Raw genomic sequence first — 14,884 nt, forward strand, 5'->3', positions numbered from 1 at the left:
TCTCTGTCTCTCATTCTCTCTCTCTCAAATAAATAAATAAAATCTTAAAAAAAAAAAAAAAGAATCTGCCCTCCGGAGGCCATCGGACTGTCCCCAGTCCCGGGGGAGCTCCAGCCTGTCTCAGAGCCCTTCTCCTGGGGCTGCGGGAACGGAGGGGTCTGCCTGTTTCCTGGGATTCCCGGGACGTCCGGGGCCGCGGGTCGGGAGGCCGGTGGGCCGCCCTCCGCCTCCAACCCGGGGCCGGGACCTCCGGCGGCACCCGCCCCCGGCGCCCCTCCCCGCCCCCGGCGCCCCTCGCCGCCCCCCGGCGCCCCTCCCCGCCCCCCGGCGCCCCTCGCCGCCCCCCGGCGCCCCTCCCCGCGGGCCCAGCCAGCGCTCGAGTCCAGCTTTATTGACCGCGGCCTACGCCCCCCTCCGGGTGCTGCTTGAGCGTGACCGAGGCGCCGCTGCTGACCATGACCGCGGGGTAGAGCGGCTCCAGGAAGGGGCCGAGGAAGCGGTAGAGCAGGCTCACGCCGCCCGCCACGCGGTAGAAGGAGAGGCAGCCGGCGCCGCAGTCGAGCGCCACGCCGAGCGTGCGCTGGTAGCCGCCGTGCAGCACCGTCTGCGTGTTGTTGTGCCACACGGAGAACCTGAGCGAGTCCCACTCCAGGCACCACGAGTAGGGGTTGCGGCCCAGCAGGTGGACGACGTTGCGGCGCGGGCGGCCGCCGAGCGGGGGGCTGCGGCGGTAGGTGAGGCCCAGGCACACCCACGAGTTGGACACGTCGGCCTCCCAGTAGTGGCGGCCCTCGGACAGGCCGCGCGAGCACAGCACCTGCGGCCACTGCGTGAAGCCGGGGAAGGGGCCGCCCGCGGCGAGGGGCTCCAGCAGGATGCCCAGGTTCAGCACCGAGTGCGTCTCCTTGAACAGGAACAGCTCCTCGCTGGCCGTGGTGGGGTCAAAGTTCAGGTTGCAGTAACCTGGGGGGAGGGGACGTGCGCGGGAGCCAGGGTGAGCGCCCCCGGGGCTGAGGACGGGAGACTGAACGGGATTGAGGGAAGGTCCAGGGCTCCTGGAGGAGGTGACTCAGGGATTCACCAGAGAGACCCCCCATATCTCAGAGAAGTCACTGAGATGTGCCTCCCAGCCCTGCCCCGGAGAGGGGCTGCGGAAGCATCAAAGGAAAAGGGAGACTGTCTGAGGAAGAAATGGACAGTGTCATCCCAGCTGGCTTGGTTAAAGCCCGGGGTGTGTGTGGGGGGTGGGGGGGTGGGGGGGATACTGGCAGGCACTGAACTGAGGGCAGAGGTTGTGCCCCACCAGAGCCAGGGAGGATGGCAGAACCAGCAGCTGGGCCATAGGCAGGTCCTTGCCCCACCCATGGGGAGGACAGCTTAGTCCTCCCCTCCCTATCAGGGCCATGGAGTCACAGGCTGAGTCCTTCTGAGATCAGTCGCCAGTGGGAGGTCAGAGAGCTGGCATCTCTCTGGAGCCCTGGTCTGAATGCAGGCGGGGCTGGGGAAGACAATGCCCCCCCCCCCCCCCCCCCCCCGTGGGGGAGGCTGCTCCTTTCTTTCCCACCCATTGTTCTGGACCCCAGCACGGAGGACTCACACTTGAGAAGTGTTTTTCTGTCCACAGCTGGCGGCAGCACCTCATAGGAGTTCATCTTAATCCCTGGGGGAGATGGAGGGGCTTTGCTGAGGACACTCTTAGAGCCCAGGGTCCTTCCGGAGAGAGGCATGGGCTTCCAGGAGGCTGCGCCACCGGGGGAAGGTGCACAGGGGCAGGCAGGGCTCTCTGCCGAGCCCTACAGGGCAGTGGGGCAGTCCCACCCCCCGAATGCAGGTGAGTCTCCGGTGGCCCCGGGCTGCCCGGTACTGACCCTTCAGGAGGAGCTGATTGATGAAGCTGAGACCCACATCCATCAGCCGGCTGCGGAGCTCCGCCAGGGTCTCTGGCAACTGGAGGAAGGTCTGCTTCTCCTCACAGTTGGTTCCCATCAGGGGTTCCACGTAGGCAGGGAAGTGCTTCAGCCTGGGGAACTCCTGAAGGCAGGGAGCGGCCCGCGGTACCACCTGTGAGCCAGGGCCCAGGCGGATGCCAGGAGCTCCCGCTTATGCTAGGGGCTCCGGGGTCCCCAGAATCACGGGCAGGTGGAGAAATGCCTCGTTTTCAAACCTGGACATCTCTCTCCCTTCCTGCTGGTTGTGAGGTCTTAGATGAGGGCTTTGCCAAAAGCGTGGCCGCTCTGGCCTAGTGCATCAAGCAAAGTGTATGAGAAAACAATGGGAAGAGGATTTCTTTTGAGCTTTTAATCGCTTAGTGAAAAACCTTGGGGCGCCTGGGTGGCTCAGTCGTTAAGCATCTGCCTTCGGCTCAGGTCATGGTTCCAGGGTCCTGGGATGGAGCCCCGCATCGGGCTCCCTGCTCGGCAGGAGGCCTACTTCTCCCTCTCCCTCTCCCCCTGCTTGTGTTCCCTCTCTCGCTGTGTCTCTGTCAAATAAATAAATAAAATCTTAAAAAAAAAAAAGAAAAGAAAAACCTTGCCAAATGTTTCCTGGTGTGTGTGTCAGGGCCAGGGGTGGTGGGGGGGGCGGGGCGCGGCTGGACACGGTGAGCAACAGCTCTAGAAATTAGAAATCTGCTCCCGGGCACGTGATACCAGCTGAAGAAAGGAGGTCTGTGCTGAGTCCAGAGTTCCCCAGCACGGGGTTTGGGTAGCCCTGGGTCCCGCTGTCACCCAAACCTCTGCTGGCGACCCTGCCTGCTACCCTCTTGTAGCAGCAACGGGCTGGGGACCAGACCAGGGCTGGGGAAGGAAAAGGGATTTCGTTCCAGGCTATATGGATTGTTCTGGTCTCGCTTCCATCCCTGGCCTGGGCTAGTCTGGAGAAACATATAGACTGTGGCAGATACTTGGAATCCCAGGGTCCACTCCCTTCTGTTCCAGGGAAATGAAGGCAGGAAAGTTAGGGTAAGGCTGAGTGCTGAGGTGGAGGAAGAAGCCAAGTGGGTTGGTGTAAGCTCAGGACCTATGGCCTGGGATGGGGAGCCTCCCAGAGGCCGAAGAATGGACAAAGAGATGCAGCCCCAAATGCTGATCACTTAATCCTAGGTCTGGGCAGATCTGGTGCACCTGCAGGTGGAGGGGGGACAGAGGCTGGATCAGGGCCTGGGGCAGAGATAGAGGTGGGTGGGGCCTCACCTGCAGAAACTGCTGGTCACTCCTGTTGGCAAGCAGGGTGCGGAGCCAGATGCTGTCCCCCTCCAGCTTCAGGAGCCGGTTGTGGCTCTGCTGGATGGAGCTGCCTAGCTTCCCCAGAGCGGTGGCCTCCTCTTTTTCCACAAAATCCAAGACCTTCATCTGCAGCTGTCTGACCTCCTGGATGATCTCTGAGAAGCAGGTGTTCACCTCCTCACGTGTTGTCTGGATCAGTTTCTGTGGGGGGGTGGGGCGGACGGTGTGTCGAGAGGCATCTCTGAGCCCCAGCCGGGTACCCCTAGTCTTATGGCCTGGAGCGTGCCTCGGCATTCTGTTGCTGACTGCCGGGCTACACGACATCCATGCCAAGGCCTTAGAGTGGCCCTCAGCCTGATGCAGGGCACTGCGGGGAAGCCGGGGCCTGGGAGAGGGCGGGCCAGCCTTACCGAGAGAAAGGCCACCTGCCCTCGGTGCTTCTGGCTGTCAGAGTTGATGATCAGCATCTGGTTTTCCACACTGGCCTGGACCTTCCGAACCTCCACCTGGGAGTGAGAGGGAGGAGGAGAGGGCCCTGATTTGGAGAGGTGGCCTCCGAGAAGCCCTTCTACAAGCCCAGAGGAGACATACCTCTTACATTCCTAAGATGCCTACATGAGAGAGACCAGAGCTGAAGGGCAGATGGCCCCGGGGTCTACCCTCTGCTTGTGGTCTCTTACTCCCTGAGACTCTCTCCCCATTCTTAGGACTCAGGTTCTCTGCTCCTGACAGTGACGACCACCGGGTCTCAGGTTACAGAAAGGGGCTGTGGAGGGTTCAGGGGCTTGAGAGGCAGCAGTGGGTCGAGGAGGGACTTATCAGATATGGAGCCCCGGAGATACCTTGCTGGGGGTGGCCCTGCCTGGCCCAGGCAGCCCTGTGTCCCAAGTCCCTCTACAGAGAAGCCTTCGGTCTCCACCCGTTCCAGCAATGGGCACGTTCTTGTTTATAACAGATGACAGAACTGTGCGGTCCCAAGTGCCTGTCCAGGAACTGTTGCTGATGCACTGTCAAGTTAAGAAGCTCAAGGGGCGCCTGGGTGGCTCAGTCGTTAAGCGCCTGCCTTCGGCTCAGGTCATGATCCCAGGGTCCTGGGATCGAGCCCTGCATCGGGCTCCCTGCTCCGCGGGAAGCCTGCTTCTCCCTCTCCCACTCCCCCATGCTTGTGTTCCCTCTCTCGCTGTGTCTCTCTCTGTCAAATAAATAAAATCTTTAAAAAAAAAAAAAAAGTTAAGAAGCTCAAGCCAGACTATAAATCAACACACTGCTTGCTTCGTTGACCAAGTCTTGCTATGGAAAAAGTGTCAGCTGAGCTCAACAGGGTGGTGAATGGGTTTACATTCCGGCTGGGCCTCCTGGCCGTGGACCATTCCTGGGTGGCTGTGTGGGAAGAGCACTTGTACTGAATACATGTGAGGGAATGTCTGAAATCTAAGTGTTCCCCTCGAAAAAGCAGTACAACTATATTAAACAAAAGTTGAAAGTAGAGAAAAGGAGGGCGCCTGGGTGGCTCAGTTGGTTAAGCGACTGCCTTCGGCTCAGGTCAGGATCCTGGAGTCCCTGGATCGAGTCCCGCATCGGGCTCCCTGCTCGGCAGGGAGTCTGCTTCTCCCTCTGACCTTCCTCACTCTCATGTGAGCTCTCTCTCTCTCTCAAATAAATAAATAAAATCTTTAAAAAAAAAAAAAAAAGTAGAGAAAAGGAGGGGATATGCCCCACCTGACACGACAGGTTTTCTGTCAGACTTTCCTTTTGCTGTGCAAAAACAACAACAACAACCAAAGAACCTACAACTTGTACATACAACTCGGGGCCCTCGCTCATCGAACGCGCCAACCCTTTCTCATGTCGTGGCGCGTCCGCCCCCATGACCATCACTTGGATGGTTGTGTAACTGCCCCCCAAGGACCGGTGTGCCCCGGCTTGTGAAGACAGTTACCCTCCGTGAGAGCCTCAGAGCCGTGAGGTCCCGGGTCCCCCCGCCTCACCTCCTTGCGGGCCCGCTCCTCCTCCAGGGGGAGCGTGTCGTGGTTCTTGTGCTCCTCCAGCAGGCAGGCCCCGCACACACAGCAGCCTTCCGTGCGGCAGTACAGGGCCCGCAGCTTGCGGTGCTTCCGGCACACGCGGCTCTGGAGGTCCCACACGGGCTCCAGCAGCTGGTGGTCCCAGAACGCCTGGTCCTCAAAGTGGCTGAGCAGGTGCTTCTCGCACAGGGAGGCCATGCACTGCAGACAGGACTTGACTGACTTGAGCTTCTGCGGAGAACAGAAGTCGCAGGGCACGTCCCCGGGCCCCGCCAGGATCCGGGAGGATCCCAAGGTCTGGCCCTTGGCCTGGGTGAAGCAGGTCACCATCTCCTCCAGGATGCCATTCTTGCAGAGGCGCGGTCTGGAGGGGAAGCTCTCTCGGCACTGGGGGCAGTAGAGGGTCTTGCCCACGGAGGCCTGGTGGTCCCAGAAACCTTGGAGGCAGGTCATGCAGAAGTTGTGCCCGCAGGCGGTGGTGACCGGGTTGCAGAACACCTCCAGGCAAATGGGACAGAGGACTTGGTCCTCGAATGTGCGGAGACTGCTGTTACTCATCAGGAGCTGGGTTTGGGGAGGTCTCGAGGGCTGGGCAGGGGGCTGCAGGGCTGGGTTGTGGTTCTGGGATAGCCCTGAGAAGATAGAGCAGAGCCATGAAGAAGCCACAGCAGGAGCTGAGGGGCCTTTCAGGGGTACACCAGTCCTTCCCATACAAGCAGCTGTCTGCCCATGGGGTACAGAGACTGTGTCATCCATCAGCCCACACGGGGGGCATGACATGGGGATTGTGTTCTCCGTGTCCCAACCCTAACTCCTGCAACACATCTTGGACAAGCCAGCGGATGGCAGAAAGAAGTCACATCAATGTCAGGGAAAGGAGCCACTTCTCTGGCCCTTCAGAAGAAAGGTAGGAAGCACAAGTACTTACGTGAAACCTTCTGCATGTCAGGGAGGGCTAGAGGCTCGGCTGCCCTGGGATGGAGAGAATAGAACCCCCAGGCACTCAGGTGCAGGTGTCTTGCCCTGGTCCCACTTCACCAGCTGTTGGGAGGGTCCTGTGTGCCCCCACCCCAGCCCTCTCCATCTCTTGGGATCCGATGGCCGCCTTCGTACCTTTCCCTTTGGCGGCTGTTTTCGTGATCTCCCTATCAAGTTGGCCCCCCTCCTCAAAGATTTCCCCCAGCTTTGTTCCCTGACATCACAGTTCAAGTATGACCAGCCCCAGCATTCTGCTTGTGATGTCAGCAGGGCAAAAGGTGCGCCACTGGACATGCTCGGACTCTCCATGGGTGATGCTTTACTCCACAGTCTTCACCCCAGGGGGTGAAGTCGCTGTTGCACCTGGGGCTTCATGCATTGGACCTAAGGGACTCACATTACCAACCAGAGAGGAAAATGGCATCTAAGTGGCAGTCAGATCTTGGACAACTCTCTGGATCATGGTTCTTTTCTTGTGAATCGACAGGGTTGTTATAGGAGATGATATTTCAAGGCCCCTTCTTGGTCTAAAGTTGAATGATCAACATTATCTGACTGGTGATCCTAAAAACTGTTGCTTCCACTCTGGTTCTGATCCTCAGAAGAAAAAAAGGGATGAGCGAAGCAGAAGAGAGATTCTCATTGCTCTATAATTGCTTCTTTGTTAAAGGTTTCTGTTTCCCATTCTCCCCCACCCAACAGGATAAATGCCCTGAAAAGCTTACAGTATATCACTGTCTTGCTCCAATAGGTTAGCGCGGCCCTGTTTGTTGTATAGAAAAGGTAAATAGAAGGCATCCCTTTCTCATTTCCCCATCTCAGAGGAAAAATTTTCTTTCTTTTTTTTTTTAAGATTTTTTATTTATTTATTTGACAGAGAGAGACACAGCGAGAGAGGGAACACAAGCAGGGGGAGTGGGAGAGGGAGAAGCAGACTCCCCGCCGAGCAGGGAGCCCGATGTGGGGCTCGATCCCAGGACCCTGGGATCATGACCTGAGCCGAAGGCAGATGCTTAACGACTGAGCCACCCAGGCGCCCCTTGAGGAAAAATTTTCAACATTTCTTCATTAAATATGATGTTTGCTATAGGTTTATTGTAGATAACTGTATCAGATTATGTAGACTCCTTTTCCTTCCTGGTTTGCTAAGAGTTTTTATCTGGAATGGATGTTGACTTTTATCTAATTCTTCTTCTGCATCTTTTGAAATGATCGTAAGCATTGCCTCTTTTATTCTGTGAATGTGGCAATTCTGTATTTACTTATTTTCATTCTTAACCAACCTTGTGTTCTGGAATGAACTCTACTTGGTCATGATGTGTTATGCTTTTTATATATGCTGGATTCAACTTGTTAATATTGTCATAGGATTTTTGCATCTATGTTCATGAATGAAATTGGCCTGGAATTTTCCTTTTATGTAATGTCCTTGTCAAGTTTTGGTATTAAGGTATGGTAGCTTCATAAAATGAGTTCAGGAGTGCTCTTTATCGCTTATTTGGAAGAGTAAGATTGATATTATTTCTTCCTTAAATGTTTGGCAGTATTCAGTGGTAAAGCCGCCTAGGCCCCGAGTGTTTTTTGTGGAAGGGTTGTTTTTTTTTTTAAGCCTTCTGATTTTTTTTATTACTCAAAAAAACTTCATTGTTTATTTAGCTTTCTGACTCTGCTTGTGCCTTCGACACTTTCACAATGATTTTCTGCTCCTTGATAAGGAAAGCACACTTGGTCCTGTCATGAACACACTTAGCACACATGGAACCACCATGTGTTTTTTCATTTAATTTAATTCAATTAATTAATTAATTAATTAATTTGACAGAGAGACACAGAGAGAGAGGGAACACAAGCAGGGGGAGTGGGAGAGGGAGAAGCAGGCTTCCCACTGAGCAGAGAGCCCGACGTGGGGCCTCGATCCCAGGACCCTTGGGATCATGACCTGAGCCGAAGGCAGACACTTAATGATGGAGCCACCCAGGCGCCCCTGTTTTTTCATTTTAGACAACCTCGTAAGGACTTTAGGTCTCATAGCACGAACTCCTTGAAGTCGCCCTGGGCCCACACCACATGCAGATTTGGGTGATTTCCCAACCTTCTTGGTATAAAGGTAAACGATTCTATTATCAGGGGTTTGGGACAGCCTAGTTTTGTTAGAGGCTGTATCGTAGGACAACCTATGACAGCAGGTCAAATGCTGGACCATTCTGAATGCCTATGGATGCTGTCCCCGGATGTGGAAGGGTTATTAATTACATACTCAACTTCTTTCAGAGATTTAGAATTATTCATATTGTCTGTTTGTTCTTGTATCAATTTTGGTAAATGGTGTTTTCCTGGGAATTTGTCCATTTTATCTAAATTTTCAAATTCTTTTGGTATAAAGTTGTTTATAACATCCACTTATAATTATTAACCTAATATAAAATTTGCATTTTAATCATTTTTATATACAATTCAGTGGTATTAAGTATATTCACAATGTTAAACAATCATTATGTAGTGATCTATAAATAGTGATATAATCATAGTGATTTATATCCAAAACTTTTTCATCACCTTTAACAGAAACTTTGTAACCCTTAAGCAATAATTCCACTGTCCCCTCCCCTTCCTGCCCCTAATAACTTCTAATCTTTCTATCTCTATGAATTTGCCTATTTTATATGAGTGAAATCATATGATAGTTGTCCTTTTGAGTCTTATTTCACTTAATGTTTTCAAGGTTCATGTTATAGCATGTATCAGAATTCCTGTTTATGGCTGGATAATATTCCACTATACCACATTCTGTTTGCTCATTTGTTGATGGACACTTGGGTTGCTTCTCCCTTTTGGCTATCATGAATAATGCTAGAACATGGGTGAATAGATATCTTGAGTCCCTGCTTTCAATTCCTTTGGGTATATACCTTATATAAGGTACTTATAATCCTTATAAAGACTGTAGGATCTGTATTTGTGTCCCCTTTTTATATTCCAGATATCATTTGTATTTTTTCTTCTTGATAAGTCTCAACACTAGGAGTTTATCCATTCTTTAATCTTTTCAAAGAATCAGCTCTTCGTTTTGAGATTTGTATTATGTGTTTGTTTTCCATTTCATTGATTTCTGCTCTTCTCTATATTATTTCCTTTCTGTTGCTTTCTTGGGTTGAATTTGCTGTTCTAAGTTCCTGAGATGTTTATATAACAATTTTTAGCCTTTGTTAATACATTTTCCCCTTTTTAATTACTATTTTTAGATTTATTTATATTAGAGAGAGAGAACGGGGGTGGGGGCAGGGAGGAGCAGGGAGAGGAGGGAGAAGCAGACTGGGCCGAGTGCAGGGCTCGATCCCAGGACCTGGGAATCATGACCTGAGCTGAAACCGAGTCAGACACTCAATTGACTGAACCACCCGGGTGCCCTGCTTATTTCTCCTTTTACTTCCATTAGTTTTGAGGCTAGATCATTAGATGTACACAAATTTATAATCATTGTTTTCCTGGTGAATTGTAGTTTTACCACTACTGATTTTTTATTATTCAATTTCCTCCTCCTTCTCTATTATCTTGGTGGCTATACTTTTTTTAAATCTATCCCCCCCCCCTTTTTTTTGTAAGCTCTATATCCAGTGTGGGCTCGAACTCACTACCCCAATATCTAGAGCCACATGCTCTAACCGACTAAGCCAGCCAGGCGCCCTGGTGGTTATACTTATTTATTTATTTATTTGTTATTTTTAAAAAAGATTTTATTTATTTATTTGTATGAGAGAGAGCACACACACAAGCAGGGGGGAAGAGGTAGAGGGAGAGGGAGAAGCAGACTCCCTGCTGAGCAGAGAGCCTAATGCAGGGCTCAATCCCAGGACCCTGAGATCATGACCTGAGCTGAAGGCAGATGCTTAACTGACTAAGCCACGCAGGCACCCCTATACTTCTTTAATTATTATTTTTTGAGTAGTTACCTGAGAAATTATAACATGCATCATGGCTTATCAAAGTCTAATATAAAGCATTACTTTTTAAAAAATATTTTATTTCTTATTCGAGAGAGAGAGTGAGCACAAGCAGGAGGCAGGGGTAGAGGGAGAGGGAGAAGCAGACTTTCCACCAAGCAGGGAGCCACCCAGGCGCCCCCCCTTTTTAATTGCGTTTTGGGAATGATAAAGTCCCATACTTTATTTTTTATTTAAAAAATTTTTTAAAGTAATCTCTATACCTGACGTGGGGCTCAAACTCACAATTCTTTTTTTTTTTTTTAATTAATATAATGTATTATTTGTTTCAGGGGTAGAGGTCTGTGATTCATCAGTCTTACACAATACACAGCGCTCACCATAGTACATACCTTCCCCAATGTCCACCACCCAGCCACCCCATCCCTCCCACCCCCCTCCACTACAGCAACCTTCAGTTTGTTTCTCCCTCTCTGGTTTTGTCTTGTTTCATTTTTCCCTCCCTTCCCCTCTGATCCTCTGTCTTGTTTCTCAAATTCCTCATATCAGTGAGATCATATGATACTTGTGTCTTTCTCTGATTGACTTATTTTGCTTAGCATAATACCCTCTAGTTCTATCCACATTGTTGCAAATGGCAAGATATCATTTTTGATGGCTGCATAATATTCCATCATATACATATACCACATCTTCTTTATCCATTCATCTGTCGATGGACATCTAGGCTCTTTCCATACCGTGGCTGTTGTGGACATTGCTGCTATAAACATTGGGGTGCAGGTGCCCCTTCGAACTACTACATTTGTATCTTTGGGGTAAATACCCAGTAGTGCAATTGCATTGGGCTGGGTCGTAGGGTAGCTCTATTTTCAACTTTTTAAGGAAACTCCATACTGTTTTCCAGAGTGGCTGCACCAGCTTCCATTCCCACCAACAGTGTGGGAGGGTTCCCCTTTCTCCGCATCCTCGCCAACATCTGTCGTTCCCTGACTTGTTAATTTTAGCCACTCTGACTGGTGTAAGGTGTTATCTCATTGAGGTTTTGATTTTGATTTCCCTGATGCCGAGTGATGTTGAGCACTTTTTCATGTGTCTGTTGGCCATTTGCAGAAATGTCTGTTCATGTCTTCTGCCCATTTCTTGATTGGATTATTTGTTCCTTGGGTGTTGAGTTTGATAAGTTCTTTATAGATTTTGGATACTAGCCCTTTATCTGATATGTCTTTTGCGAATATCTTCTCCCATTCTGTCGGTTGTCTTTTGTTTTTGTTGACTGTTTCCTTTGTTGTGCAAAAGCTTTTTATCTTGATGAAGTCCCAACAGTTCATTTTTGCCCTTGCATTCCCTTGCCTTTGGCTACGTGTCTAGGAAGAAGTTGCTGCGCTGAGGTGGAAGAGGTTGCTGCCTGCCTTCTCCTCCAGGATTTTGATGGATTTCTGTCTCACATTCAGGTCTTTCATTCATTTTGAGTCTGTTTTTGTGTACGGTGTAAGGAAATGGTCCAGTTTCATTCTTCTGTATGTGGCTGTCTAATTTTCCCAACACCATTTGTTGAAGAGACTGTCTTTTTTTCCATTGGATATTCTTTCCTGCTTTGTCGAAGATTAGTTGACCATAGAGTTGAGGGTCCATTTCTGGGCTCTCTATTCTGTTCCATTGAACTATGTGTCTGTTTTTGTGCCATTGAACTCACAATTCTGAGATCAAGAGTCACATGCTCTTCTGACTGAGCCAGCCAGGTACCCCCTGAAGAACACCTTTTAATATTTCCTTTAATACAAGGTCTGCAGGTGACAAATACTCTCATGTTTTGGTTGTCAAAGATGCCTTTATATCATCTTCAATATTGAAGTGTATTTTCGCTGGGTATAGAATTCTAGGTTGGCAGCTATTGTCTTTCAGCACTTAGGAGATTTAATTCCACTGTGTTCTGGTTTATATTTTTCTTTTTAAAGGTTTTTATTTATTTATTGAGAAAGAGAGAATGATAGAGAGCATGAGAGGGGTGAGAGTCAGGGAGTCTGATGCGGGGCTCGATCCCAGGACTCCAGAATCAGGACCTGAGCCAAAGGCGTCACTTAACCAACTGAGCCACCCAGGCTCCCTGTTTTATATTTTTCTGTTGAGAGTTGGCTATAAGTCTTATTGTCCCTCCTTTGCAAGTAACTTTCCTCTCTGCTTTTGGTGGCTTTTAAGATTTTCTCCATATTTGTTTTCATCAGTTTCATTATGTGTGTTTTTATTTCTCCTGCTTAGGATTTGTAGTGATTTTTTTTTTTTTAAGATTTTATTTATTTGAGAGAGAGTGAACACAAGCAGGGGGAGCAGGAGAGGGAGAAGCAGACTCCCCACTGAGCAGAGAGCCCAATGTGGGGCTCAATCCCAGGACCCTGGCTGAACTCATGACCTGAGCCAGAGACAGACACTTAACTGACTGAGCCACCCAGCGCCACCCCTCCCTCACTGTTTAAAAGTAGGCTCCACGCCCAGTGTGGAGCCCAGTGCCAGGCTTGAACTTATGATCCTGAGATCAAGACCTGAGCTGAGATCAAGAGTCGGACACTTAACCAACTGAGCCACCCAGGCACCCCAGGATTTGGTAGTGATTCTTGAATGCAAGGATGCTTTCTAAGTATCTCAATGGAGCTTGATTCCAGCTCGGGATTTTCATCCATCTGCCTCTGCCCAGGTTCTGAAGACTGTCCCCAGCCATTAGAGCAGTGGCTTGGTTATTTCCTCTCTGCCTCCAGCAGTTTTTGCTCTCACTCCGTGTTCTGCAGGCCTCCATGACTCAGCTTTGGTCATCAGTGCCTACTGCAGTTCTGGGCATGCAGTGGCTGTGCAGAAAATGGCAGCAAATAAGTGGATGTCTACTCTAGACCTGTGATAGAGGTGACAGAACTGAGAAATACTAGCCGCAGGGTATAAACTATCCTTCTGCCAACGAACTTCCTGCACCTTCTCCAACCTCAGGGTCTAGTTCAAGAAACCTTCCAATCCTCCTTTTTCAAATATGTACTTATTGGCTATCCATCACAATTTAACAAAGCAGGACATATTTTGAGGATGTTGTACTCTTTGATTTGCCAACTGTGTAGAGGGCGCATGTGCAAAGTTATCAGAATGAAATGTGAGTAGAAGCAATGGCATAGCCTTGCACATAAAGAATGATCGAGGATAATCTAAGGGATATTGCTCACTATTTCCTTAGAGGAAAGCTAAGACATACACACAGCCTGGGGCACCTGGCTGGCTCAGTTAGTAGAGCATGCAACTGTTGATCTCAGGGTCCATGAGTTCAAGTCCCACATTGGGCATAAAGCTTGCTTTAAAAAAAAAAAAAAGCCGTTTAGATAAATTTTCCCTTAAAAAGGGGGGTGTGTGTGCCTGGGTGGCTCAGTTGGCTAAGCATCTGACTACGGCTCAGGTCATGATCTCGGGGTCCTGGGATTGAGCCCTGTGTTGGGCTCCTTGCTCAGTGGAGAGTCTGCTTATCTCTCTGCTTCCCCTCCCACTGGCTCGTGCTCTCGCTTTCTCTCTCGCTCTCAAATAAAATCTTAAAATATAAAATACAATATTCTCTCCATGTTGTTTTGTTAGAAATCATTAACAGAAAAATGACATCAGCTAAAAACACATACATTTAGATATGAGACATAGATTTTGAGCTGTCAAGCTTGACTTGGGGAAAATAAACACGGAGGAGGTAATAGCCACAAAAGAAAGCCCACAAGGGCAAAAGCTACAGCTTGCAAGGGCAAGAACTAGAATTAGTTAGATTGAGTTAAATTTCCATCGTAACATTTCATGGAAAACAATGATCTTAATAAAAATATTTTAAAGTAAAAATGAAAACAAAAATAGAAAACAGAGACAATTTAATTGTACTGTATAGAAAACCCATCAAGGAATTAAACTGGCTTAATGGAGTTATAGTTCACTCTAAGGGAAAGCTTTGATGGAAATCTGTGTGGTGTGATTCTTATTAAAAATTTAGCTCTGGGCCATCACCTCGGCTTTATGACTGAGCAGATTCAGCAACAGTCAAATGATCTATTGCAAATGCTGATGCTGTATGGAGACTTCAGTGGTCCCTGACTGGAGAATTACCATGAAGAACTCCAGGGTTTTGGAAAATATCCATGCCTTCTTTTGCAGATAACTCTTCTCCTTTTGAGAATCAGGTACCTAACCATGGGACATCAAGTGACCATGTGGCCTGGACTGCTGGTCACAAACTAGGGGTTGTCTAACCCACCATGCCAATTTGAGTATTTAACCTAGCCCAGAAATAGATGTCACGGTCTCTCAGACCTGGGAACAGTGAGTGTTGGCACTGTTTCATTGTTGGGGAGAGGGCAAGGTCACCTTGTGTAGAGTACCTGTATCGTGTTATGTAGAGGCATAAAATTGTTTTTACTGTTTTAGATTCAAATACACATCGAAGCACGTATAGGATGCTAAGCGGCCAGTGGCGGCAGAACTGGCTGTTCTTACCTCCCAGCGCCAACCCCCCCCCAAGACTCTGCCCTGTGCCCCTGGGGCTGGGAAGCTGCCAAGCACAATTCCCCTTTACCAGCTCGTTCCAGGACAGGTTCACCCATGGGGAACGTGAGAGGGAGACTGCAAGGCTAGAGGCAAAAAAGAAGGGACATGCTCTTTCCTGTTGCCAGAGAAACCACAACAAACATGGCTTCGCTCCGGCGGCCACAGC

At 49.6% G+C, this 14,884-nt stretch overlaps 1 protein-coding gene across 1 annotated transcript; it reads right to left on the reverse strand.

Annotated features, from left to right (window-relative positions):
* Window positions 1–363: 363 nt before the first annotated feature.
* Window positions 364–6,168, reverse strand: LOC118024287 (E3 ubiquitin/ISG15 ligase TRIM25-like). The gene is made up of 6 exons (XM_035026069.1): window positions 5,213–6,168; window positions 3,635–3,730; window positions 3,192–3,425; window positions 1,869–2,031; window positions 1,598–1,660; window positions 364–963 (listed from the first exon to the last, which is right to left on the reverse strand). Exons 1-6 carry the CDS (start codon window positions 6,026–6,028, stop codon window positions 389–391), a joined length of 1,947 nt encoding a protein of 648 aa, XP_034881960.1. The 5' UTR covers window positions 6,029–6,168; the 3' UTR covers window positions 364–388.
* Window positions 6,169–14,884: the final 8,716 nt, after the last annotated feature.

The sequence above is a fragment of the Mirounga leonina genome, unplaced genomic scaffold (assembly GCF_011800145.1).
Source record: "Mirounga leonina isolate KUSES-001 unplaced genomic scaffold, KU_Mleo_1.0 Mir_197, whole genome shotgun sequence".
NCBI lineage: Eukaryota > Metazoa > Chordata > Mammalia > Carnivora > Phocidae > Mirounga > Mirounga leonina.

What these genes read in the sequence shown, in the direction of transcription:
- LOC118024287 (XM_035026069.1), bottom strand. Translation starts at nt 6,028, where the DNA reads ATGTCATGCCCCCCGTGTGGGCTGATGGATGACACAGTCTCTGTACCC. An exon ending in GGCAGGTGGCCTTTCTCTCG is followed by an intron (nt 3,426 to 3,634) that starts GTAAGGCTGGCC and finishes ACCCCCCCACAG; the next exon opens with AAACTGATCCAGACAACACG. An exon ending in CAATCAGCTCCTCCTGAAGG is followed by an intron (nt 1,661 to 1,868) that starts GTCAGTACCGGG and finishes CATCTCCCCCAG; the next exon opens with GGATTAAGATGAACTCCTAT.